Raw genomic sequence first — 24,510 nt, 5'->3', positions numbered from 1 at the left:
CAGTCTGGCAAAGGAAATAGACTTCCAGGAAATCCAGGAAGCTCAGAGTCCCAAAGAAGGTGGACCCAAGAAGGAACACACCAAGGCACATCATAATTGCATTAGCCAAGACTAAAATGAAGGAGAGAATTCTAGAAGCAGCAAGAGATAAGGGGACAGTCACCTACAAAGGAGTACCCATCAGACTGTCAGCTGATTTCTCAAAAGAGACCTTCCAGGCAAGAAGGGGCTGGAAAGAAGTATTCCAAGTCATGAAATCCAAAGACCTACATCCAAGACTGCTCTATCCAGCAAAGCTTTCATTTAGAATGGAAGGGCAGATAAAGTGCTTCTCAGATAAGGTCAAATTCAAGGAGTTCATCATCACCAAGCCCTTATTATATGAAATGTTCAAGGGACTTATGTAAGAAAAAGAAGATAAAAAATATGAACAGTGAAGGACAACAAACTCAAGAGTTATTAACAACCACACCTAAAACAGAAGCAAACTAAAAGGACAGCTAGATTGGGAGCGGAAACATAGAAATGGAGATCACATGGAGCGTTAGCAACAGGGGAGTGGGAGGAGGAGGGGGGGGAGAAGGTACAGAGACTAAGCATAGACGGTATGTAGAAAATAGACAGGGGAGAGGGCAGGAATACTATGGGAAATACAGAATCTAAAGAACTTGTGACACATGGTCATAAACGAAAGGGGGGAATGGTGCGGGAGGGGTGTGAAGAGTGGAGGGGAGTGAAAGAGGGGAATGGGACAGCTGTAATGGCATAATCAATAAGATATATTTAAAAACTTTTCACCCAGAATCTAGGCAAGGTACACAGATTATATTTAACATCTTTTAGTCTCCAGGCCCCCTGCCCTTTCTCTCATCGTTTACAATTTTGAAGTGCTCCAGCCATTTGTCTTAGAAAATGAACCACTTTCTAGATTTGTCTAACATTTCCTCGTGTCTAAACTCAGATGCAGTATTTTTTGGCAAGAATTCACACGGATATTGTCTACATACTGCAACATCTCAAGAGATATCTGATGACAGATAGTAAGGCTAGATTGAACACTTAGTCAATGTGGTAATGGGGACCCACTTTTAACCTCCACGTAAAGTAAAAGCCACCAGGCTTTCAGCTACACTGGGGACTGCAGGTCAGGTTCATCACCGAAGGAAGACTGCTTGGGTACCGCCCAGGCTCAGGGTCTTCCCACATTAGCCTGGGTTCATCGCAGCGTTGCCCAGCCCCTGTCCGGCCTAGCCCCTTCCGGTACATCCTGGCGGCCCCCAGCCTGGCGGGCCCAGAGGGCGGAACCAATTGTGTCTGGCAGTACGCTCGGCGTCGCCCGCCCGGACTTTGAATCTCGGAGAGCCTGGCGCGACGGGACGCCGTTAGCCGTGAACTTCCGAGCACAGTGTTTTCCGGCAGCCGCCGCGAGGCCGGAGTTGCGGGTGTTGCTGCTGTGTCTGGCCGCTGTGTCTGTTGGTGCTCCCAGCTTAGCTGCGGCCATGGGGATCTTGGAGAAGATATCCGAGATTGAGAAGGAGATCGCTCGGACGCAGAAGAACAAGGGTGAGCGCCGGCCCGAAGGGGCCTGCCTTTCCTCACTGCCTCTCCCCCGCGCCTCAGAATTCCTCAGTGTTAAATAGGGAAGCAACTCCAGCGGTAGAGCTGGAGCCGGCCCTAAGGTGGCGGAGAAGTGCCGGGGTAGAGTGAGGTACGCAGTTCCCGGGGACAGCTGGTCAGTGCTCGGCCGGATGGCGAAGAGACCGAGCATTTCTCTAATGCCAGCTTACAGCGCAGGCGTCCAACCCAGAGCAGCAGCGCTAGGGTTGGAAGCCGGGCCTGCTCGTGATGGGGCTTGGGGAGTTGGTGCTCTCTCCGTTTGTTCCTGGAAGTCTGGGAGGTGCTATCCCAAAGATGAAACATCACTGAGCAGCCGGGAGCCCCGAGGTGGAGTAGTGGAAACAATCAGGGCTCTGGAGGCCGGCCGACCTGGACTTGAACCCTGGCTCAACCACTTATCTGCTGTGAAACCTTGGAAAGTCACTTCACCTCTTTGAGCCTCAATGCCCTCATCTGCAAATGGGGATAATAATCCCTTGACCCGGCTTAGCCCACAAACAGTGTGTGCAGAGCACTAGGCACTTGGTGAGGACTCAGTATTTAAAGTAAACCTCCCAATGTGATGAAGGCACATGATGAAGGATGAAATCAGGGCTTCAGATTGTAAGTGCTGAAGGAGCTCAGAGAGGTGAGGAGACAAGAATGGTAATACCCAGGAAGGCTTCCAAGAGGAAGCTGGTAGAGGGAAGATTCGTATTTCAGGTCAGGAGCAATGGAATGGGAGTCTTCAGGAGCATGATGTGTCCATGGGGCAGAGAGGAGAAAAATCTAGATCAGAAGGAAGGCTGGGAGCAATGGGGGAAGAGATTGGCCGGGGTTTGTGAGGCCCAGGGCCTGGCCAGACCAGCTGTGGGGTTGCAGGAGCAAGAAGCAAGGAATGCTAGGTGGCTGATGTCTGTCCTCCCTTGGCTCCAGTTAGTTCTGAAGGCTGAGGAGTTGAGTGGCTTCTATCGTTCATTCATTCTGTAAATCTCTACTGAGCCCTACAGTGTGTGGTTGGAACAGTGAACAAACAGGCACTTCTCCGCCTTCATGGAGCTGGCCTTCCAGCGGACAGTCTGTGAATCAGTAACTAAGTAAACAAGGTGATTCCAGATAGCAGTGCATTCTGTGAAGACAAACAAACCAGAGTGCTGGGCCTGGGCCTTGTCAGAGGCAAAATGATCAGAGGGGACCACCATAAGGAGACATTTGAGCTGAGACCAGAACTTTCACATGGAGCCATTCATGCAGAAAGCTGGGGGAAGACTGTTTTGGCAGAGTGAACAGTTGGTGCAAAGGCCCAGGGCAGGAACACACTTGGTGTGTCTGATATCCAGAAGATCTTGGTCTGGAAAGCTGTGAGAAAGGGAGAGAGCCAATCATGTAGAACCTTGCAGGTCATGGGAGAAGTTCAAGTTGTGTTCCAAGGGCAGTGGGAGCCAGTGGAGAGTGGTAAGCAGGGAAGACATAGTCTGCTTTCTGTTTAAAAGCTCCCTCTCAGGCTCCCCTGTGGAGCATCATCTACAGGATCCAAAGAAAGTAGCAGGCAGGCTAGAGACGCTGCCACTTAGGCAGCCGTGAGGAGGAGAAGGTAAAGGTGATTAAGACCTAGCCCTTCCTTTCTCAGAGGCTCAGAATCTTTGTAAGCTAGGATGACAGGAAGGAACATGTGAACCTGACTGTTGCCAAACCCATTCTTGACCAGTTCTCACTGCCACCAGTTCACTCATACACTTGTTAAAACATTTCCTGAGCACTTGGCCTATACCACATACCTGTGCAGGAAGCTGAGAGTACAACTGACCATCCCAGTTCCTGTCCTATTGGAGGGAAGGGACTAAAGAAACAAGATGGTTTCAAACAGTGATAAGAGCCATTCAGGCACAAACCGGGACCGTGAGGCAGAGTGAGGTCTAGGAAAAGGTGGGGCTACTATGGACAGTAATAATAACCAATTTTATTGGATGTTTACTATTTGCCAGTCATTGTTCTTAGTGCTTTCTGTAAGTGTACAGAAAGTCCAGTGAAGTAGTTATTGTTAACATTCCTATTGTGCAGGCTAAAAAACTAATGCATAAGAAGATTAAGTAACTTATCCAAAGCAAAATGATCAGTGACTGCAGGATGGGGCTTCAACGTGGGCTCTTAACCTCTGCATGACGCTGTCTCCCAAGGCCAGATAGGGGAGGCCTCTTTGAAAAGGTGCCATTTGAGTTGAGCCTTGAATGTTGAGAAGGAGCAAGCCCCAGAAAGAAAAAGTTGAAATGGAAGGAAGAGCAAGTGCAAAGGTTCCAAGGCAGGAATGGTGTCAGCATATTCTTAAGTAACAAAGACAGCCACCGAATGTAGTAACTAAACTGGAGAGTGGTGAGTTGCTGGGGGCGTGGCCATGGACCAGGTCACTCAGGGCCCTGATTCTCAGTCTCAGCCACATCCTCCTTTTGTAGCAAGATTTTGTAATACCCTCTTTACTGCCCAGAAATGTGATTCCCCACCAATAGTGAAAGTTTTGTATACAAAGAATTTGAAAAATATCAATACAATGCCCTGATGGTAATATAAAGGGGAAAAAAGAGAAAAGTAATTCATAATAAAAATACTGTGTTATTTCAATACGCAAATGTCGGATCATAGCCAGGATATAATGAGTGTTAATGAAGCAGTGAGATGCTGGCACCTCTGGGTAGAATCTCTGGGGATGTGGCAGCCCCTGTGCAGATCAGGGCAGGTATGTTGTTATGGTGCCTCAGCTGTCCTCTGAGAGACACCACTGCAGATGGCTAGGTAAAGTTTCAAACAAAACGTGCTGTTGTCTTCCATGAGTATACACAGAAGTTGCATTCCTAAAAATTTCAGTGTTTATTCACACTGCCAAAAATGCCCTGTGTTTATGTGTAAAACAATGAGGTTTCAGGCCCCTTGTGATCCTAACCCAGGTTTTCCCTCTGTAAGTCTTTGGGACATGAAGGATCATGTGGGACACAGGACAGTTTTTGACTGTGCTGGACTGACTCTCACCTTGTAGGGCAGTTGGCATCCCTGGCCCCTGCCCAGTAGATGCCAGTGAGAACCTCACCTTGCAGTGACCATGGGAAGTGTCCCTGGGAACTTCCAATGAGTGGCACTTGGCCCGTTGAGAACCACTGACACACAGTCTCCAGGTCTCCACAAGGAGACTTTTATTCTGAGTGAAGGGAGAAGCCACAGGGGAATTTTCAGCAGAGGGGAACGTATTATTTCCTCAGTTGATAACGACTGCCATTTGGTCCTGATGTTCCTGGCCAGCATATGGTTGTGTGGGGCCCCACCTGACCCGTGGAGCTCAGATGCTTTGGACACTTACCTTTGTCCCACTCTTCATCTTTCAGCCACTGAGTACCACCTGGGCTTGCTGAAAGCAAAACTTGCCAAGTATCGGGCCCAGCTCCTGGAACCATCCAAATCGGCCTCATCCAAAGGAGAGGGCTTTGATGTCATGAAGTCAGGTGATGCCCGTGTGGCACTGATTGGATTTCCCTCGGTGGGTAAGGTCAGTGATGGTCACCTTGGGCCTTGGGGAGGAAGGCAGGTTGTCTCCTTTCAAACAGGACAGTACCTCTTCTTAGAGAGGACCCAGCCTCTGCCACGATTAGGTCCTACCCCTATATCATCCTAACATGGAGAACATTTTTTTTTAATTATTTTATTTTGTTTTTGATTTTAGAGGGGGAGGGAGGGAGAAAGAGAGGAAGAGAAACATCGATGCAAGAGAGAAACATTGATCAGTTGCCTTCCGTATCTGTCTCGACTGGGGACTGAACTACAACCCAGGCATGTTCCACAAACCAGTCACCTTTTGGTTTGTGGGACAATGCCCAGCCAACTGAGCCCCACCAGCCAAGGCTGGAGAACATTCTTTCCACTCTAGCAGAAGTGGCTGCATTTGGTCTCAGACCCTTTGTGTCTCACGTTTACTGCGTGTGCAGCAAGTGCGAGTTGCTGGAGGAACAGCACATGCCAGGAGGTAGGTCTGTTCCTGTCCACACAGAACTCCCATCTCAGGGAAGCAAAGACAGGAAGCTCGTCGAGCATCAGGTGCCTCAGATGGGACTGCTTTGGAGGGGTGCCAGGTGGGGGCTGGGGTCCTTCCATTTGTGTCAGGGGTCTGGGAAGGCAGCTCCGGCAAGCAGATACTGGAGCCAAGGCCTGAAGGAAGTGTGGGAGCTTGCAGAGCCCTAGGAAAAGGAACACCCCAGGCAGAGGGAGCAGTGAGTGGAAAAGCCTGTAGGTGGGAGCTTGCTTGGTATGGTCAAGGGGGCTGGGGCAGCTGGGTCTGAGTGAGCAGCAGTGGGAGATACAGAGTAGCGGCTGGATGGCCTTGGAGTCACACAACTTTGGCCTTGGGTGAAAAAAAGTGAGGTGGGAACCATCACAGAGTGTTTTAGAAGGTTTCTTCTGTAAGTGTATTAGTTTAGGGTAAAATTCATATTTAATTTTATGTGGGGAGCAAGATAAACATCACTGAAGGGTTTTGAACAGAAAAGGACTGACTAAGCTGACTGGCTTTCTTTAAAAATAAACTTTGGCCCTGGCTGGTGTGGCTCAGTGGATTGAGCATGGGCCTGCGAACTAGAAGATCGCGGTTCGATTCCCAGTCAGGGCACATGCCTGGGTTGCAGGCCAGTTCCCAGCAGGGGGCAGTTCCCAGCAGGGGATGCACGAGAGGCAACCATACATTGATGTTTCTCTTCCTCTCTCCTTCCTTTCCCCTCTAAAGATAAATAAATAAAAAATTTTAAAAAATAAATAAATAAAAATAAATAAACTTAAAAATTTTTTTTTGATTTTATTTATTTATTTATTTTTAGAGGGGAAGGAGAGAGGGAGAGAAACATCAATGTATGGTTGCCTTTTGTGCATCCCCTGCTGGTAGTTAGCCTGCAAGGAACCGGTTTGCAACCCAGGCATGTGCCCTGACTGGGAATCGAACCGCGATTGTCTGGTAAACTTTAAATTTTAAGAATCATGTATTTACCAAAAAAGTTGCAAAGCTAGTACAGTTCCTGTATCCCTCACACCCAGTTTATGCCAATTTCCTTTGTTTTTCCTGCCCCAGGAGACTACATTGTGCTCAGTTTTCATGTTTTCTTGGGCTTTTCTTAGACCTGCCTTGATTTGATGACTTGGATAGTTTTGAGGAATGCTGGTCAGATGTTTTGTAGAAAGCCCCTCCATTGGGGTTTGTCTGATATTTTTGTCATGTTTAGACCACAGTGATGGCTTTTGGGGAGGAAGGCCACAGAGGGAAAGTGCCATTTTTGTCGCATCATGTCAAGGTACATACTATCAACATGACTAATCTCAGGTGATGTTGCCCTTGATCCCTGGCCAAGGAAGCATTTGTCAGGCTTCTCCACTGCCAACTCAGTGTTCCTCCCATGCTCATACTGTCTTCGTAGAAGGGAGTCACTACGTGCAGCCCGCACATGGGGGTGGGGGGTTAGTTCTGCCTCCTCGAGAAGTTCTACCTCCTTGAGTTCTACCTCCGAATTTTTCAGAGTTCTGTACAGGAGATTTGTCTCTTCTCTCCATTTTATTTAATCCTTTATTTATTTCAGTATGGACCCGTGGGGATTTATTATATACTTTGGGCTCTAATATCAGCCTGTGTTATTTTGTTACTCAGATTGTTCTAGTTTCCAAGCAGTTGCAATTGGCTCTTAGACATAATGCTGTTGTGGGTTTTTTTTTTTTCAGTACTTCCATATTTTTTTTAAGATTTTATTTGTTTATCTTTAGAGGGGAAGGGAAAGAGAGAGGGAGAGAAATATCAATGTATCGTTGCCTCTCATGAGTCCCCCCTGCTGGGAATTGGCCTGCAATCTAGGCATGTGGCCTGGCTGGGAATTGAACCAAGGTTCTTTGGTTTTCAGGCCTGTACTCAATCCACTGAGCTACACCAGCAAGGGCCGTACTTTCTGATACTGGATGATGCTTCAGGCTCATTTGTCTATTCCCTGCCCCAACCCTGGAATTGGTCATTTTTCCAAGGAGCCTTGGTCCCTTTTTTTTATTGAAGAGTGGTATTTAGAAACCCAGGTCAGGGAGCTGACTTATTTTGTAACAGAGTCTCTCTGGCTCTGTGCAATAATGAAAAGTTGGGACAGCTGGGACAAGGCCGGACGTAGGGAGGCTGGTGGAGAGGCTGCTTACGTACAAGTAAGCAGTGACCAGGTGGCTTGGGCCACGTGCTGGTGGAGCAGCTTTTGAATCAGTTCAGCTAAAAAATGTACTGAACCTATTACTCTGGGCCACACAGAGGGGAAGTTGGTAACAGCCACCATTTCTTGAGTGCTTGTTGCAGTCTGGAGAGTGTACTTGGCTTTGCAAGCATTTGTTTTGTTTTTCCCTCTGCCTGTATAATTGGGATGTGTGTGTGTGTGTGTATGTGTGTATTGTGGGGGCTGGTGCTGGATGTGCTCTCTGACTCCACACATACACAGTGCACACAGGGTCACACCTGCATTTCCCACTGGTACTTTCACTTCACCAAGGACATCCGTCATGTTCATATTAACACATTAGAATTACCTCGTCTCTTGACAGTTGCCTGGAGTGTCATGCTGTGGCCCTGTGATCAGGCCTGTTACCCGCCTCCCCTGCTGCTGGCAGCTAGGTCTCCAGGCTTCTGTTCAAGCACGCAGCACCTCAGAGACTGTTCTGTGCTTGAAGCTCTGTACACTGCCACTTATGTTTCTAGAAGAAGTGCCCAGTGGCTCAGAGCTTTGGGTTTTTAAAGCAGCCATCAGCCTTACTAATTACCCACCAAGGAGACTCCAGCTGACTCCATCTGGGGCAGGTAGGAGTGTTTCCTAGTGCACTCACTGTACACAGTGCTGTGTCCTGGAGGGGTTCTGGGTGCTGGGCTGGGTGCCAGTCAGACTAGGACGGGGCTCTGCTTCAGAATCTGCAGAAAGGCTTCTTCCTGGCGGCAGCTGAGTGCTTTTTAATCTTCAGGAACATACTTACCCCCGCCGGATTTTATTACCAGTACCCAGCTGTGTGCATTTCCTCCTGGTCCTCCCTCAGTGTGGACTCAGGAAGTGCAGTGCCAACTCAGTCATCATCTGAGCCAAGTAGTGTGGGACTGGGAAAGGTGCTGCAGATGAGAGTTAGGCTGCAAACCGCCCCACAGCTCCCACGTCTCCAAGCCTTTTGCTGTTCATGTCGTGTATGCCTTGCAACCCTCCCATAAAATGTGAGCACCCATTTTACAGGCCTTTTTCTGGCCTGCGCTCACATTCCTTTAGTGATGGCGTGCTCATGACTCCCAATTTCACAAAAGCCAGGTGGAGCCACCCAGAGGCCTCCTGTTTCAGCCCCTCCGAAGGAGCCAGACAAGCCGGAGACCCTCCAGCCGAGAGGGCGGGGTTTGCCCCAGATGCACCCCCTATGGCTGAATGCCCTGGCAGGCTTCATTCCTGATGTGGTTTCCAGGGCCTCTGTCTTTTTTATTCTTTCTGATTCTTCCCAATTTTGTGTAATAAAAATTTCCAAGTACACAGAGGAGGTGAAAGGACAGGTACAATGCGCCCTCTCTCAGATGCACCACAGAGGGACATACCGCCTCATTGCTGTCTCTACGTATGTGTGTGTTGCGAGGGTGGGGGGGGCTGTTTTGACTGAACCATCCAGGAGTAAATTACAGGTGTCACATTTTATGAACCTAGAACCCTAAGTATTTAAGCTTGTATCTCCAACAAATAAGGATATTTTACTTCTTAGCCACAAACTGGTAGAGCACACCAAACAACATTGATAGTAATCCAGTAATCATCTAATGCCCAGACTACATTCTGATTTCAGCAGTTAACCCAAAGGGACATCTGCAATTGGTCTGTCCAAGCTACGGTCCATTCTAGACCACACAGAGCCCCTGTGTGTGTAGTTACTACAGCTCCTTTCATCTCAAATAGCCCCTTTGTCATGACCCTGACTCTCAAAAGAGACCAGGCCAGTTGTCCTACAGAAAGGCCATTCTCTGGAGAGGTCTGCTTCTTCCTTGTGGTGCGCTTTAGCTTGTATGCCTGCTTATGTACTTCCTGTGACATGAGAGTGGGGGCTGTGTTGCCCACGCTCCGGGTTGTAGGTGGTGAATGTCTCACTTGGCACCATGCCAGCAAACCTGAGCAAGTGCTGCTGTGGTGCTCACAGAAATTAGGCCTGTCCACCTCCTTTCAGTGACTCTGGCACCAGTGAATGGTCCTGGCCCAGATATTTTTGTTAGTGGTTGTGAATAGCACTTCTCTAGTTCTCTTACCCGTCTGCACTGGTTAGCTGATGGTCCCTGTGAAATAGCCCTTTGTCTCGTCATGGGGCTATTTGGTTGCTCTGAAAAAGGTCACCTGGAAGGACAAGGCAAATGCTTACATGTTGCCCTTAAATGACCCAGCAAGGTGTTGAGCTCATAGCTGTCCCACAGGTGACAAGTGAGGAGTTCCAGGCTCTAATTCTTCAGGTATCATTATGGGCTCAGGTTCTGCCTTTTCTTTTGATTTCACCTTGCAGTCTGCCACAGACTTCTACCCCAAGTGAGATGCGTAGGCTGGGGGATACCGCTCTCCTTTCCTAGGCTGGGTCCCTGGGGCAGATCTCACTGCCCTGCTGGGAATCCCAGCTGTCTGGCTGTGGGAGGACCCAGCCTGGCCTGCAGAGGCCAGACAGGGTCAGGGGCGTCTTTCAGCAGCCCTTGCTCTACCATCCCACCCCTGCTTCCAGAGATCCCCAGGGCAAAGAGTTTCTGGATTTGAGGCCTGTGTTCTCTTTGCATGCTGCCTTCTAAGTTTTAGTCTCAGGGAGTGTAAGTGAGGTATGCCCCAGCCTTCCTGCCTGCCAGTGAGAGGCACAGTCCAGAGCACCATCCCAGTCGAAACTGCATCCTGGGGTTCTTGTTTCAGGTACCCTGCTGACTAGGTGGGCCTGAGGCCAGGGCAGGTTTCTTTTCCTCCTGGTGCTGCCCATGGCTTTGCTTGCCCCTAGGCTGCGGCATCCAGTGCTATGGTCTTTGCTGTGTCCTGGACTCGGGGCAACACAAGCCATATCATCTCATCCCGCTCCATGCAGCCCCTTGGGAGAGGGACTGGGCAGATGCCAGCTCCAAGTAGCAGTACTCTGAAGCTTAGAGGATGAAGTTTCTTGCCCAGGTCCCCCAGCAGAGGCGAGCTGCCAGGCCAGGTCTTTGTCTCTTAGCCAAGCCCTAGCCCCATTTCCGCAGTGAACGATCGTAGGAGTGTTCCCACCAGGCCCCTCCCAGGGGCACTCTCCCTTCCCCCTAGCACCTTCTCCCACCACCTGGCTTTGAAGGCCAGCATCTCCCTGCACATCTTGCCTCTACCAGGGTGAAGCAGCAGCTTTGAGTGCCATGGGGCTGCCACCTGCTGGAAGTTCTGTGGGGCTCAGGAAGGTCTGAAGTGTTTTTGTGGAGCTAGGGAAGTGCCCCTGAATGAAGTGGGGGAACTCACCTGAAGACTAGGTGCCTATGTGCCCAAGACAGGTGTGAGGCCTCCGAGGGGAACCCAGCCTTTCTGGACAGGGCCTGAGGCAACTTTTCCCACTGTCGTTCTCTTCACTGTTCCCCTCCCCACCCTCCCACCCCATCACCACGCAGAGGGTGAGAAGAGGGTCTACCTGCTGCCTGCAGCCTGGGGTTTCTCCAGAGAGACCAGGACAAGACTCAATATCACAACCTTCTTTTTCTCCTAGTCCACCTTCTTGAGTCTGATGACCTCCACAGCCAGTGAAGCCGCATCCTATGAGTTCACAACCCTAACATGTATCCCTGGGGTCATTGAAGTAAGTTGGAGTTCGCTGGATCCCAGGAGGGCAAGGGGTGTGTGCTTGTGTTTTTAGTTGTGTGCAAGTATATCCTGAGTGTGTGTGCCCTGAAGCCTGGGTGCTTCTGGGCACTCTGGCTGCTGAAACCCAAGAGAGGTGTAGCCACCCTGCAGTGCTATGTCGTGGACTCGGTGGACACAGGACACAGTTCAGGGATCGGTCTGTGGGGACCAGGTGTCCTGGTGCCCTTTGTGCCCACTCCCCTGCCCCCCCATCTCAGGCCACCCACTGCTGCTGGGCTGGACCCTGCTGCCTGGAAGGCTTGGGAACCCTGTTCTGCCAGCTTCCTGTGGCCTTGAGCTTCTCACAATGAAACACTTTATTGTGAAGAGCTGTTGCCACCAGCAATGAGTGTTGTGGGATTGTAAAAACTCTAGAGTCTTCCCCAGGGTGGCTCCTCAGCTCCCAGTGGGGGATGAGATCCGGACATGGCCCTGGAAGCCGACCCCCAGCTCCCAGCGGCCCCTAGCTGCCGGTCGTTTGTTGGGGTCCTGGGCTCAGGTCAACTCAGGTGGGCTCAGGTGGGCCCAGCCCGGGGCGGCCCATCCTCATTCCACTGCCCTCTTTTCTGCCTCCTAGTATAAAGGAGCCAACATCCAGCTCCTGGACCTCCCTGGAATCATCGAAGGTGCAGCACAAGGTACGAGCTGGGTACCCAGGGCTCCCCTCCTCCCTCAGGATGCAGGGAGCCCCATTATTAAAATTGGGTGGGACTCACTGTCTATCACGCTGCTCAGTGCTCTGTACCTGGAGGCCCTAGCCCAGTACAGTCCCTAGAGACCCACCTTGAAGCCAATGAAATAGGCAGTGAAAGGACTTGCCCAGGGTTGCCCAGCTCACAGACAGGCTTGAATCCCCGCTTCTCCTCCATGTGCTCTTGTCCTGTCCTTTATTGTTTGGGGTTTGAGTTTTCTTTCCTTTTTTTTTTTTAAGATGAGAAAAGGGCCTGTGTCTTTCGGTGGCCGTGTGCAGCATTTGCAGAGATGGTCACCAACTGGCAGTTGTCCAGCCCATGCTAAGTGCCAGGCTCTGTGCTGACCATCAGCTCACTTAACTCTCCTATAGCCCAATAGCCCTGTGACTTAGGGAGTATCACTGTTTCCTTTTCATAGCCAGGAGGAGCCTGGGGCAGGTGGTGCAGAAAGTTCAAGGGTCTGCCCTAAGTAACAATGTATTCTGCTGTTCAGTGGCGGAGCTGGGCCGGGCTTCCTCTCTGGGGGGCCCAGTGCCTCCCTGCCAGGGACCTTCCTGTGCCCCACTGCCTGTCCCAGGGAGGTCCTGCCTGTTGAGCCAGGTGGGGAGTGGTATTGGTTCCCACACCAACCCAGTGGCACATTAGGGGCCTGCAGAGGCCTGCCCCATGAGGGGGAAGTGCACAGGCTAGAGGGGGCTAGGCCACAGATGTCACCTGTCCAACCCCTCATTCTCAGGTCAGAGATCTGGGTAGACCCTGGCGCTCCAGTTCTGGCCCCCAGCCCTGCGAGACATTGGCAAGGTGCCTGACTCCTCTGGTCATCTAATGATAGTGGAGTCTGGCCCTTATGCGACAGTCCCTGAAGCGCTTCCACCTGTGCTGTCTCCTGGGGCCCTGCAGCCCATTGGGTGCTCTGTCACCCGGCTTTCAAGAAAGGGCAGGTAGTTTCACGTCCTAACATCACTGGCTTTGTGTTCTTGAGCAAGTGATTGGGTATCTCTAATCCAAGCCTCAGCTTTCTTATCTGTGAAGTCAGCATGATGAAGTACTGGGCATCCAGGGTATTTTAAGGGTCAGGTGAGAAAGTGCTCACAAAGCACTTAGCATGGGGCCGCCACCCCCTGAGGTGGCAATGTCGCTGTCCTAAAGCAAGTCTCCATGAGTAAGATCATGCCTAGATTAACAAAATGCCAAAGGAATCAGCCTGGGAGGTGGCACGTGGCAGGCACCGTGGCAGGCGTGTGAGGCCCAGATGTCTGAGGTGCTGTGGGCTGGGTGGAGTCATTTGGGTCCTGCCTCTGTCCCTGTGTGACCGTGTCCCTTCTGCCTATCCAGGGAAAGGCCGTGGCCGGCAGGTGATTGCTGTGGCACGCACAGCTGACGTCGTCATCATGATGCTGGATGCCACCAAGGGAGAGGTGCAGAGGTCTGCGGGATGGGGTAGGGAGGCAGGCTCTGGGCTCCGGCAGATGTGTCCTAGAGCCCACAGTGAACAGTCGGAGTGATGCTTGGCCCTGTTGCGTTCAAGTAGTGGCAGGACTATCCACAGGCTAAACCCAAAGCACTGGGTCTGGTGCATCCTCTTCAAGCAGCTAATATCCAGCATGGACGCTGGTGGGAGCTCATAGCAGGAGCTTGCTGGCAGCACTGGCCGTCCAAGGCCAGAGAAGCATGGCCTGGCTCTGGCTCCCACCCGCAGGGCCCAATGCCCCAGGCATTACCCCAAACCTGTCCAGAGCCCAGCCCCAAGCAACAGAAGCCTATTCATGCCCGGTTTGCCAGTGGAGGGGCACTCCAGGCCTGCCTCTCCTCACTGACTGAAGCCCTGGCCAATCGCCACTGGATTAGGCAAAGGGTCCAGAGGCTCCCCTGCAGCTCTGGGTTGTTGGGAAAGAACATTCCAAGTTGCTAGGGGCAGGTAGAGGAGGGCGACAGGGGTTTCCTGTGTGGCAGGGAGGCTGTGCAGACTGCCCCTGAGCCCCTGTGAAGGCCATGGGGGCTCTTTCCAGGTCTTTGCTGGAGAAGGAACTGGAGTCAGTGGGCATCCGCCTCAACAAGCACAAGCCTAACATCTACTTCAAGGTGAGGCCCCTGTCACCTGCAGCCTGCAGTGCGGGTGGTTCTGGACTGTGTCAGCCAGTAGCTGAAGCACATGGGGCAGTTGCAGCTGGCCCCTTGTCAGCAGGTCTCCCTTCCCCTCTCTTCCTCCAGCCCAAGAAGGGTGGTGGCATCTCCTTTAATTCGACCGTGACACTGACCCAGTGTTCAGAGAAGCTGGTGCAGCTGATCTTGCACGAATACAGTATCCTTAATGAATGGGTAGTGAGGGGTGCCCAGAGCCTCCAGGACATGGGAGGGGCCCCAGAGATGGCCCTTCTACCCCTGGAGCAGGTTCTGAGAAAGCTGTGGCAGCAGCATGGCATGAGGGGCTCCCAGACCCCTTGCCTGCATGCTCTCCAAGTGGAGGCTTACCAGACTACAGCCTGGATTGTGCTCAGCAGTGGCTTCCTGGCTCCTCGCCGGTTACGAGATGCTATGGTGGCCGGTCACCTCTGGAAGAAAGATGAGGTGGCAAGGGAAACAGCCCCTGGGGCCCAGGGCCTCCTAGTCTAGAGAAGCCTCTGCACCCACCACTAAAGTATTGTCAGGGGCCGAGTGGGTTCTGGGGCTCCAGAGGTCAGAGTAGGGCCTCTGAGCTCAGCATTGGGAGAACTCACAGTGAGACAGGGCACCTATGGAGGTGGTGAGGCCCCTGTACCTGGTGGTGTGCAAGCAGAGGCAGGATGGCACCCAGAAGAGAGTTCTGCATGTGGGGGAGGTAGGTGAGACTAGAGCTTTCAGACGGCACTCCTGCTCTGAAACCTGGGTGTCCACTGAGTTGCTCGGGATTCTTGCAAGTAGGTTTTCTTGCCTAACAACAAAGATTTAAACTGTTGATTGAAACTTTTACATATTGTGGCTTCTTTTGAAAAAATTAGGGGCTCCTCAAACTTTAGAATCTTGTAAAACCTTGCATGCAGATGATCTCTAATGTCCCTTTGAGCCAGCGCACTTCCTGATGGGCTGCTCTGGGCCCTCACAGAGTGGGCGCGAGGGGCTGCTAGTGCACAGGTGGCCCTTAATCTGAGTCCTGCAGAGATCTTCAACGCAGAGGTGCTCTTCCGAGAGGACTGTTCCCCGGACGAGTTCATTGATGTGATTGTGGGCAACCGGGTGTACATGCCCTGCTTGTATGTAAGTGGCACAGGCCCCAACCCCATGCCCTGTGGGAGGGGAGCCTTTACCCTGGGCCCCCTTGACCCAGATAGGAGACAGGCTCCTTTGAGGAACAGAAAGAGCACAGCTGTCTTCTCCACCCTGATCTCGTCTCTACCCTTGCAGCTCCTTGAGTCTTACAGACATGTCTCACTTGATACTGGGGTTCTAGCCCAGCCTTTTCTTTTGAGGGTGCTGGCCGCTCAGGGCCCTTCTGCCTTTCCCAATGATGGAGACAACATGGGGAGGGAGGATACTTAGCGTCAGCCCCTGTGCCACAGTGTGCAGAGGGAGGGACTGCGGCAGGTGCGTGGCTGCTTGGGGGCTCTTGTCCTGTGCTCCTTTTTTTTTTTCCTTCCCCAGCACCCACTTCCACCTTTCAATCCCAGGTTTATAACAAAATTGACCAGATCTCAATGGAAGAAGTGGATCGCCTGGCCCGGAAACCCAACAGTGTGGTCATTAGGTGAGGCTTCTTCCTGTGTGTGAGCCCATCTGCGCGGCCTCTACAGCGGCTCAGGGCAGAGACCGTCCTCCCAGTAGCTGGACATCTTGGCTCAGTCCCACTCTGAGCTGACGTGGACAGTGTCAGTTTTGTGGGGTAGACTCTGGTTAAGGAAACTGAAGGCTAATGTCCATTGAGGTAAATGGTTAAGAACAGTGGAGAGGCTTCATAAGTTAGTGGTTAAACTCAGTCTCCCAGAAGGTGCTAGGGTGTAAGCCAGTGCTCCTGACATGGTGGACAGTGTGGCCCTATCAGTGCAGAGCAGAGGAAAGGGGAGCTGAGTCGTCAGGTGGGCTGAGCAACCCTTGACCACCTGCTCCCTGTCCACGTGGGTGGGTTTTGGGGCCATGTGCACCCTGGCTGATGTCACTTCCCGTCATTACTGTGGCTCCTCTTTTGAGGCATGCTGACTATGTGTCCCACTCGGCTGGTTTCCCAGCTCAAACCAGGCATGCTGCAGCCTCACAGTGAGGCATGGCTTGCAGAGAGGAAGGTGCTCAAGGGCCAGGTGGGGGTGGCCTGTGCCAATGATGGATGAGGGTCCTGGACGCAAGCACCAGGACCTTTCCTGGGCATTGTCAGCTGCCATGAGGGCAGCAGAGAGCCAGCATCCTTCCTGTAGGACAGCCTCAGCCCTGCCTCCCACCTTGTCACCCTCCTGTTTGTTGCCCTGCGGCACCTCCTGGGAACACGTCTTTGGGGGATAAGAGTGCCTTTACCTGCTCATTGTGCTCAAAACGGCTCTGTGGAGGGCTGGCACCTGCGCAGGGCAAGACAGCTGGGGAGGGTCAGCAGCCAGCCCCCCCACACACACACCCAATCCCCCCCATGTCACCACAGTCCCTCTCAGAAGGGGGCAAACCCGGATTGTCCTGCCCTGTCCCTGATGCCATCACAGCCCCACACCAGCCCCCACACAGCAGGTGCCAGGAGAGGAGGCCCACCTCCAGGCATCCCTGTCATCTACACTTGCCATATGCCCTGCACAGAGGGCAGTGGTGACCCCCGGGAGACACAGCTGAGTTCTGTGGGGCGTGACTCCAAGGGCTGGCTAGAGACCTTGGCCACTGAAGTGTCACGCTGCTGTCAGAACTATAGGCTTGGCTCCCAACCAGCTCCAACTGGGCCACGCTGACCTTAGTGCCTGTGCCCAGCCAGATGGAGGTTATCCTCTGCCACAGTGAGGAAGCAGAGATCCCTCCTTGGCCTCTGAACCCAGGGGGCTCCTCTGGCCACCTTCCTCCCCAGCAGCTGTGGTATGAAGCTGAACCTGGACTACTTGCTTGAGATGCTTTGGGAGTACTTGGCCCTGACCTGCATCTACACCAAGAAGAGAGGACGTAAGTTGAGCAGCCTATAGCCCAAGAAGCAGCTGAGCCTCACCCTCTGTCAGGGCCACCGCACTCTGCACATGGTGCCCAGGGGCCTAGGGCACTGGCCCAGCTTGTCTTGCACACAGCCCCACTTTGTCCCTACTCAGAACTAACCCTGGCCTCTACCTCAGCTGGGAGAGGCCTCAGCCTGAGCCTTGTAGCAAAGAATGCTATGCTCTGGGGCTCCTGGTCTTGAGGGTGCCCTAGGGGGCAAGAGTGGGGGTCAGTGGGATAGACGCTGCTCTGGAGTTCCCTAGCAGCTACAGCAGTGGCCCCTGCTCCTGATTTTCCCCCACTGCGGCATTGACCTTGACCTTGCAAGCAAGGGGAGAGCTGTGGCTGCCCATGACCAGATGCCAGCAGCTGTCACACCTCACCAGTGCCTTCCAGATGGTCCCTCTGGCTTTCCTCAACTGGGGCTGTCATGACTGACTGGGTTGCAGGCAGTTTGAACCCTGGACTTGTATTTGCTTTGATTTTCCATGTTAAGGTCAAGGTTGTAGAAGACTGCATGGGGATCTACAAAGAGGGTTTGCTAAATAAGGGTGGGGGAGGCTAGCCCAACACTGGTGATGGGAAGGGCCTTTGTCACCTGCGGAAAGGAACCAGAGCATGGGCCATGACCATGGGTCACACCCACCCCCATCTCTACCTGTGCAGAGAGGCCGGACTTCTCAGATGCCATCATTCTCCGGAAAGGGGCCTCCGTGGAGCATGTGGTGAGTTGGCAAGACCTGCCCGGACAAGGGATCAGGGAGCTCCCTCTGTCCCCTCTAGGGGTAAGGGCCTACCTGAAGCTCTCCTGGTCCTTGGCTGACTGGACAGTACATGCTGCAGCAGCAGAGGGCCAAGGCCCTGGCATTGGACCTGGGATGCATCCCATCCCAACCACTCTTCCTGGCTCCACGTCAAGCCTCTGTTCGCTGTGCGATGGGGGAGTGCTGCCCACCCACTGGTAGCTGGGGGCGGTGTTGAAGGAGGTCAAGTGTGGGAAGCCCTCAGCATGCTGCCTGGTGCACAGTAAATGTCCAGGAGGCAGTGGTTCTTGCTGTCCTGTCCCACCTCAGTGCTATGGGCTCCTCAGAGCCTCAAAGACACTCTGTCGAGGGGAGCTCCTGACCCCGTGGATTCTTGTATTTATTTCAAGGAGTGTCTCCTCATGCTGGCCTAGGACCCATTTGCCACCTGCCGTGCCAGTGGCCCCTGGCCTCTAGGTCCCCATCCTCCCCAACACAGCCTGCCCTCCCTACTCCCACATCCTGCCCTTGGCCCGGGTGTGGCTGTGAATGCTTTCTTCACCCCACACAATTTATTGAGCATCAACAAAGTAGATCCCATTCCTGCCAGAACTAGGGTCCTTTGGGGTCCACAGATGTCGGACACCCAATGTCAGAGCTAAGCTGTTACACCTAAAGGTGAGTGTAGGGAAGGAAGAGGATGGAGACCAGCAGGACCTGGCTGAGGAAGGTGGCAGTAGGAGGCGCATCCCCACCCGCACCCCGGGCAGGGAGCAGGGCATGCAGTGAGGCAGGGCTCTGGACCAAGCCGGTGGGTCAGGGAGAGGGAGGGTATGTTTCTCTGTCAGAGACACAGGGGTCCCCTCTTCCTGAATGTGTCCCTGCACCGTCTCTGGAGCAGGTGACAGGAGAGCCAAGATGATGCTCCAGGTCATATAGCCATCTTCTTGGGCTTTGTTTTCCTCTAGCTCAGTGATTTCCACCTTTTTCATTTTATGGCGCACATAAACTAATTACTATAATTCTGCACCAAAAAAACATATTTGTGCCAATCCGACCCAAAAAAAACATTCAGTTTTTTAAAGATCTTATTTATTTATTTATTTATTTGTTTCAGAATTTATTTATTTATTTTTAGNAGATCTTATTTATTTATTTATTTGTTTGTTTGTTTCAGAATTTATTTATTTATTTTCAGACAGAGGGGAAGAAAGGAAGGGAGGGAGGGAGGGAGGGAGGGGGGGGAGGGGGAGAAACATCAATGTGTAGTAGCCTCTCTTGTGCCCACTACTGAGGACCTGGCCCGCAACCCAGGCATGTGCCCTGACTGGGAATCAAACCACAGCCCTTTGGTTTACAGTCATGCGCTCAATCCACTGAGCCACAGCATCCAGGATTATTTTACTTATTTATTTTTAGAGAGGGAAAAGGAAGGAGAAAGGGGGAGAATCATCAATCAGTTGTCTCTTGTGCACCCCCAACTGGGGACCTGGCCTGCACCTCAGGCATGTGCCCTGACTGGGAATTGAACCAGTGACCTTTCAGTTTGCGGAATGAGGCCCAACCCACTGAGCCACACCAGTGAGGGCAAAATAGGTACAGCTTTCAGTCATTCCTACTGGACGGTTATGATTTTGCTGGCTGCTGTCACTTTTGTATTTGACAGTCTGAGGTCCATGCCCCTGACTAAATGGGCATGTTTTAGGAATTACTGCAGTGCATGAGCCGGAAGTCACTGCTCCAGCTTGTGTCCTCAGTCCTAGGGCAGGTGGACCTGCAGCCTGGCCCAAATCATTCTTGACAGCCTGTTTACTCAGCGGAGGTGGCCACAGAGACCCACGACTGTCCTCCCACACCCCTTAGGTTGCTCCAAAGAGCTACTATGTGGGAGGCCCTATGTCCTGGGCCTGTTTTGAGACCTGTGACTACAGTGTCTGGCAGGCCATTCACGCAGCTGCCCATGGGTGCTGGCCTTCCCTGGGGAGACCCTGCACTGTGTGGGGGTGGTTTCCTCAACCCTCTCAGTGCCTCAGCTGCTTGCCCAAGAGCATGTGAGGTTCAGCCATATCTGGGAAGCAGAGCAGAAAGCACCAGGGGCAGAAGGGTTTTGCGGGCAGTAGAGATACAGGTGCAAAGGCCCAGAGGCAGGAGCGAGCTGCTGAGTGCCAGCTGTTTGCTCCCAGCCACCATGGAATCCAAAACAGCAGTTGAGGGCAGGCTTTGCTTCTAAGCTTGGACTTTGTCCCAGAGAGGCCTGCTCTTCATTCTTTACCCCCTCCTCTCTCACCCTTCCTCCTGGGACAACTACCTGTCCCTGGTATCTGGATGCTGACTAAATAGAGACCCAAAGGAGAGGAACGACTTAGGTGTCAGAACAAGGAAGACCTGGGGCTGTTCCCAGGTCCCTGTACTCTCAGCCTCCTGGTGCCCCAGTGTTTGAACTGGGTGGGGCAGGGTCGGTAAGTGACCCCCTACCCAGGGCCTCCGTAATGCGCCCAGCCCAGGCCCTGCTTCGTCTTCACTGAGCTGATAGAGGCCTTGCCTGTGAGCAACCTGACCCGTAAGCCTCAGAGGCAGAGGACGTGTCAGGCTTTCCCAATCGCAAGGCGCAGTGAACTCTGAAGAGTAACAATCTTCATCCTCAAGTGCTGTGCTCTCTCCCGTGTTGAAACAAGGGCCTTGGAGGACCTTTTGTTCCCCCCAACTGCGAGGAACATGAGTGCAGCTCCTGCTGCTAACACTTACCCTCTGTGTCGGGAACACTAGGCCGTGCGGGAGCCTCTGGCCAGTGGGTGTGCACATGCCCCACCTGCTTCAGGTGCGCAGCAGTCAGTGCCCCCGGTGCTCACCAGCTCCTTGGAGAGCCCTGTGACTGCAGGACTGTGTTTTGCCAGCTGTGCCAGTGGGTTTAATTTCATTGTTGGGCAAGCTGAGGAAAACTTAAAACCCATCTGCAGGCTAGAGCTGACCTCTAGGCCACCAGATTTCATTCTCTGGCCTAGAAATCTGCAAGTGTTGGAGCTACATGTGTAGGTGTCTGCTTGTGACTGGCAACAGCGCCCTCTCTGTCATGGCTTTGGCATCCTTGCTCACCCAGAGGATACCTGGACTGCATGGCTCCTTGGCGAATGTTCTTGCAGGCCCCATGCCTACTTCTGTCCCCACAGATGCTGGGCTAAAGCATTGGGTCTCTGGTCAGCACCACTAAGGCTGTGGGCATGAGAGAGGAGAGGCAATGTTGCACCATCTTCTCCCTGCCCACCTCCACTGTGCCCAGCCTGAACCCTGGGTCCACATTCTCAGGGGACAGGCTGGCTGCCCCTCCAAGGCCACTGCCTCTGGTCTCCTGACAGTGCTGAGGTCCCCATGACCTTCATGTCTACCTGGGAGTGTTAAAGGATTGGGGGCGCTGTCCCGAGGTGGGAGTCGGTAATGTGATGTGGGGGCGCTCCACGTCACAACTGTGGACAGGAGGCCTGAGAGACCGTGGGTGTGCCTGGTGACCCCAGGCTGAGCTGGGGTGTCCTAAAATCATCCTTGCCCATCTGAAAAGGCATCTGTCAGGGCTGCTGTTTAGGCAAGGTGGGCAGAGGGCCTCTGACAGCAAGCCTGTCCAGCCCCTCATCCGGGGGGGTCCCACAACCCTGGGGCAGACCCAGGGGTGTGAATGTCAGGGCAGCCAGTCTGTGGCCATGACTGGGGCTGTGCATGCAGCACATGGGGTTCCTGGGCAGGGGCCAGAGCTGTGGGAGCACCTGCCTGGGGGATGGCTGCCGCTTGGCATGCACCTGGTGCCTGGTGGGGTTGGGCGGGGTCTCGTCTCACCATCTGCCTCTCCTGCCCTCCCACTAGTGCCACCGCATCCACCGGTCACTCGCCAGCCAGTTCAAGTACGCGCTGGTGTGGGTGAGTAGGGGGGAGGTGGGCTGGGGCCATTCCCAACACTGTCCCTGCCCCTCTGTAGGGGGACCACGGTTCCTGTGTGTCTGTCCCATTGCACACAGTGCTCATGCTATTCCAGACTGGACACCAGCCTCTCCATCTTTAGGATCCAGAAATGATCTGACCACGGGGAGTCCCACTCTCTGAGGCCTCTGGTGTTTGCTGGTGCTGGGATCTCCCACTTTAGACTCTGGCATTCACCCCACACCTTCCTTCTGTACTGACCAAGGCCATCAGACCTGGTCTTGGTCAGTGCTAAAACTGATAGCCCTTCTGCCCTGTTCCCCACCCAGGGCACCAGCACCAAATACAGCCCGCAGCGGGTGGGCCTGACCCACACCATGGAGCATGAAGATGTTATCCAGATTGTTAAGAAGTAGTGGTCGGGGCCAGGCCACCAAGCCACCCACCCTGTCTCCCTGGGGAGTTGGATCTAGTGTGACACACTGAAGCCCAAACAGGAAGAATACAAAATACATGTATTCCAGGAAGGGGTCTCTCAAGTCTCTGCTTTTTCCAGAAGTTTCTTCAGTAGGCAGATGATGATGAGTGTGTGGGACGGAGGGACAAGGTTGGGTAGGGGGCATTTCCTTTGAGACTAGTCCCTGTGGTGGGGACTTGGCCCTGCTTGAGCACTGAGAGAGCAGGTCACCCCTTACTTTTCCAGCCTGGGCCTAATGCAGATGGCTTGCTCAGTGTAGTGTGGGGAGCTGGGCCTCACTGTAGGCTCACCTCAGCTTCTCCACCCCTGCAGTTTCTCTGGTTCTCCAGGAGGGGGCCTCCTGGGACAAAACCCCCCACCCCAGGGTGCCTGGGGTGGGGACTAGAGGTCAGTGGTTATACAGGCCCAGCCCATGCCCTCCACAACTTAATGGGTCCTGAAGTGCCCCCCTCCCAGGCAGCCCATGCCCAGCACAAAATCCCAGACACCGGGGCTGGGGACTGGAGTTTGGATTTTATATTTTCTCTACGCCCTCTGATCTCAGCTCATGCTGAAATAAAGGATGAAAACAATTTCTATTCAGAGTGTGGTCCATTCTGTAAGTTTTCTGAACTGCCAGCTTTGGTCAGTGGGCAACAAATGAGATGTGACCAAAGAATGGGTACAGCCTGGGCTGTGGGGGACCTTGCTGAAGTGCGGGGTGTGAAGGGGAATGTGGGGACTTCCAGAACAGCTTTTGCCCTGGGGGGTTGGTGAGGAGCTGAAGGTCCCAGATGTGGTAGCTCTGAGACCAGGCCTGACTGCCAAGGTGGGCAGCATCCCCACAAGGCCCTTGTCATTTGTGGGGTGGCAGGGAGGTCCCCCACGATTGCAGGGGACCCAGTACATTTCTTGTTGCCTCAGAAGACAGGTGGAGGGGCCTTAGCATGGTACCAAGGAGTGGCAGCTGATGCGCACAGAGCCCCCACTGAGCGCCAGGGGCTGCTCAGGGCCGTCTCTACAGCAGCCTCTTCTCCATGGGCAGCAACTAACTTGCTTGGGGTTATACAGCTCAGAAGTGCAGAGGTGGGGTTTGAACCACAGCCTCAGATGCCAGAGCCAGAGAGAAGGCTTCCTGGAGGAAGTGTGCCTTTTGGGGATGAATGCAAATAGGTTTTAGAGGCTGCCAGGCACTGGGCCTGCAGGCATAGTGGTAAGCCCCCTTGGGGGTCTGTGGGCCAGGCAGGAGTATGGAGTGAGCCTAATGCTCAGCTCTCCAGGCTGTCCTTGGTTCCTCTGTCAGCTGCTCAGCCCCTTTTCCAGAGACAAAACAGGAATAATAGCCATCATTAAATATACATGGGGGCCCCAGGCGGTAGGCGCATTGGGCTGGGCTTCCTTTCCCCCTCCCCCACAACACTGAGCTGCCCCATGGGGCTGGCCATGCTTCTGGGGCCAGCCACAGGACCCGCAGTAGGCGGGATGCAGGCAGGGAGCAGGCCACGGGACCCAGGTAAGGAAGCCCTGATCCTGGACCCTTGGTGTCTGTCTCAACTTCATGCCTGAAGTTTTCAGGTGGGAAGTGGGAGGGAGCCTGTGAGGTCCCTCTCGGCCTCAGTTTCTTCATCTGTAAAATGGGCACAACAATGTCCATGTGGTCCCCTTTCTCGGCATCACCAAGGCAGGTATGTGCTCATGGGCTTAGCTCAGCTCCTTGCCTACCTGCCCAAGGCCCAGGGGATGGTCACTGCCACTTCCTGCTGTACAGGTAGGGAAGGGCCTTAGGTTCACAAGGCATCCAGAATTGTCCCCAAGCTCACTAACAGAGGGGAGGGGAGGCCAGAGGGCTGAGTGTCCTCAGGCTGTGCAAGCTCTGAGTGACAGTGTCAGAGTCTCCAGCCACTGGACCACCATGTTTTTTACTGTGACTGGACTTGTTTCCTGGGCTTGGTCTGTGTTCACGCATCAGGGTTGCTGGCATCTCTGTTGAGTCCTTGGCCTTGGCTCTAGGTGGCTTGGTGATGCTGTCAGCAGCCTGAGTTAGAGCCAGAGGGACTGCATGCTGAGCTTGCCCCAGCTGGTGCGAACTGGCAGCTCACCGTGCCCTTGCA

General features: G+C 53.3%; 1 protein-coding gene across 4 annotated transcripts; it reads left to right on the top strand.

Annotated features, from left to right (window-relative positions):
- The first annotated feature begins 1,389 nt into the window (after window positions 1-1,389).
- DRG2 (developmentally regulated GTP binding protein 2) lies at window positions 1,390-22,996 on the top strand. 4 transcript variants are annotated; one of them, XM_037068860.1, is made up of 13 exons: window positions 1,390-1,563; window positions 4,968-5,119; window positions 11,341-11,430; window positions 12,052-12,112; window positions 13,502-13,592; window positions 14,176-14,248; window positions 14,378-14,468; window positions 15,303-15,400; window positions 15,811-15,887; window positions 17,178-17,266; window positions 17,960-18,018; window positions 21,889-21,942; window positions 22,272-22,996. In XM_037068860.1, exons 1-13 carry the CDS (start codon window positions 1,500-1,502, stop codon window positions 22,356-22,358), a joined length of 1,086 nt encoding a protein of 361 aa, XP_036924755.1. In that variant the 5' UTR covers window positions 1,390-1,499; the 3' UTR covers window positions 22,359-22,996. The 4 variants fall into 4 exon arrangements, with proteins under 4 accessions (XP_036924755.1, XP_036924756.1, XP_036924754.1 ...); XM_037068861.1 differs by having other exon boundaries at window positions 1,393-1,563; window positions 4,968-5,128; window positions 21,889-21,926; XM_037068859.1 differs by having other exon boundaries at window positions 1,394-1,563; window positions 4,968-5,128.
- Window positions 22,997-24,510: the final 1,514 nt, after the last annotated feature.

This window comes from Sturnira hondurensis, unplaced genomic scaffold (assembly GCF_014824575.4).
Source record: "Sturnira hondurensis isolate 20B ecotype Veracruz unplaced genomic scaffold, ASM1482457v3 Scaffold0018097, whole genome shotgun sequence".
In the NCBI taxonomy this organism is placed as follows: Eukaryota; Metazoa; Chordata; class Mammalia; order Chiroptera; family Phyllostomidae; genus Sturnira; species Sturnira hondurensis.
Note: the sequence above shows the minus strand (reverse complement) of the source record. Positions and strands in the feature narration are given on the sequence as shown.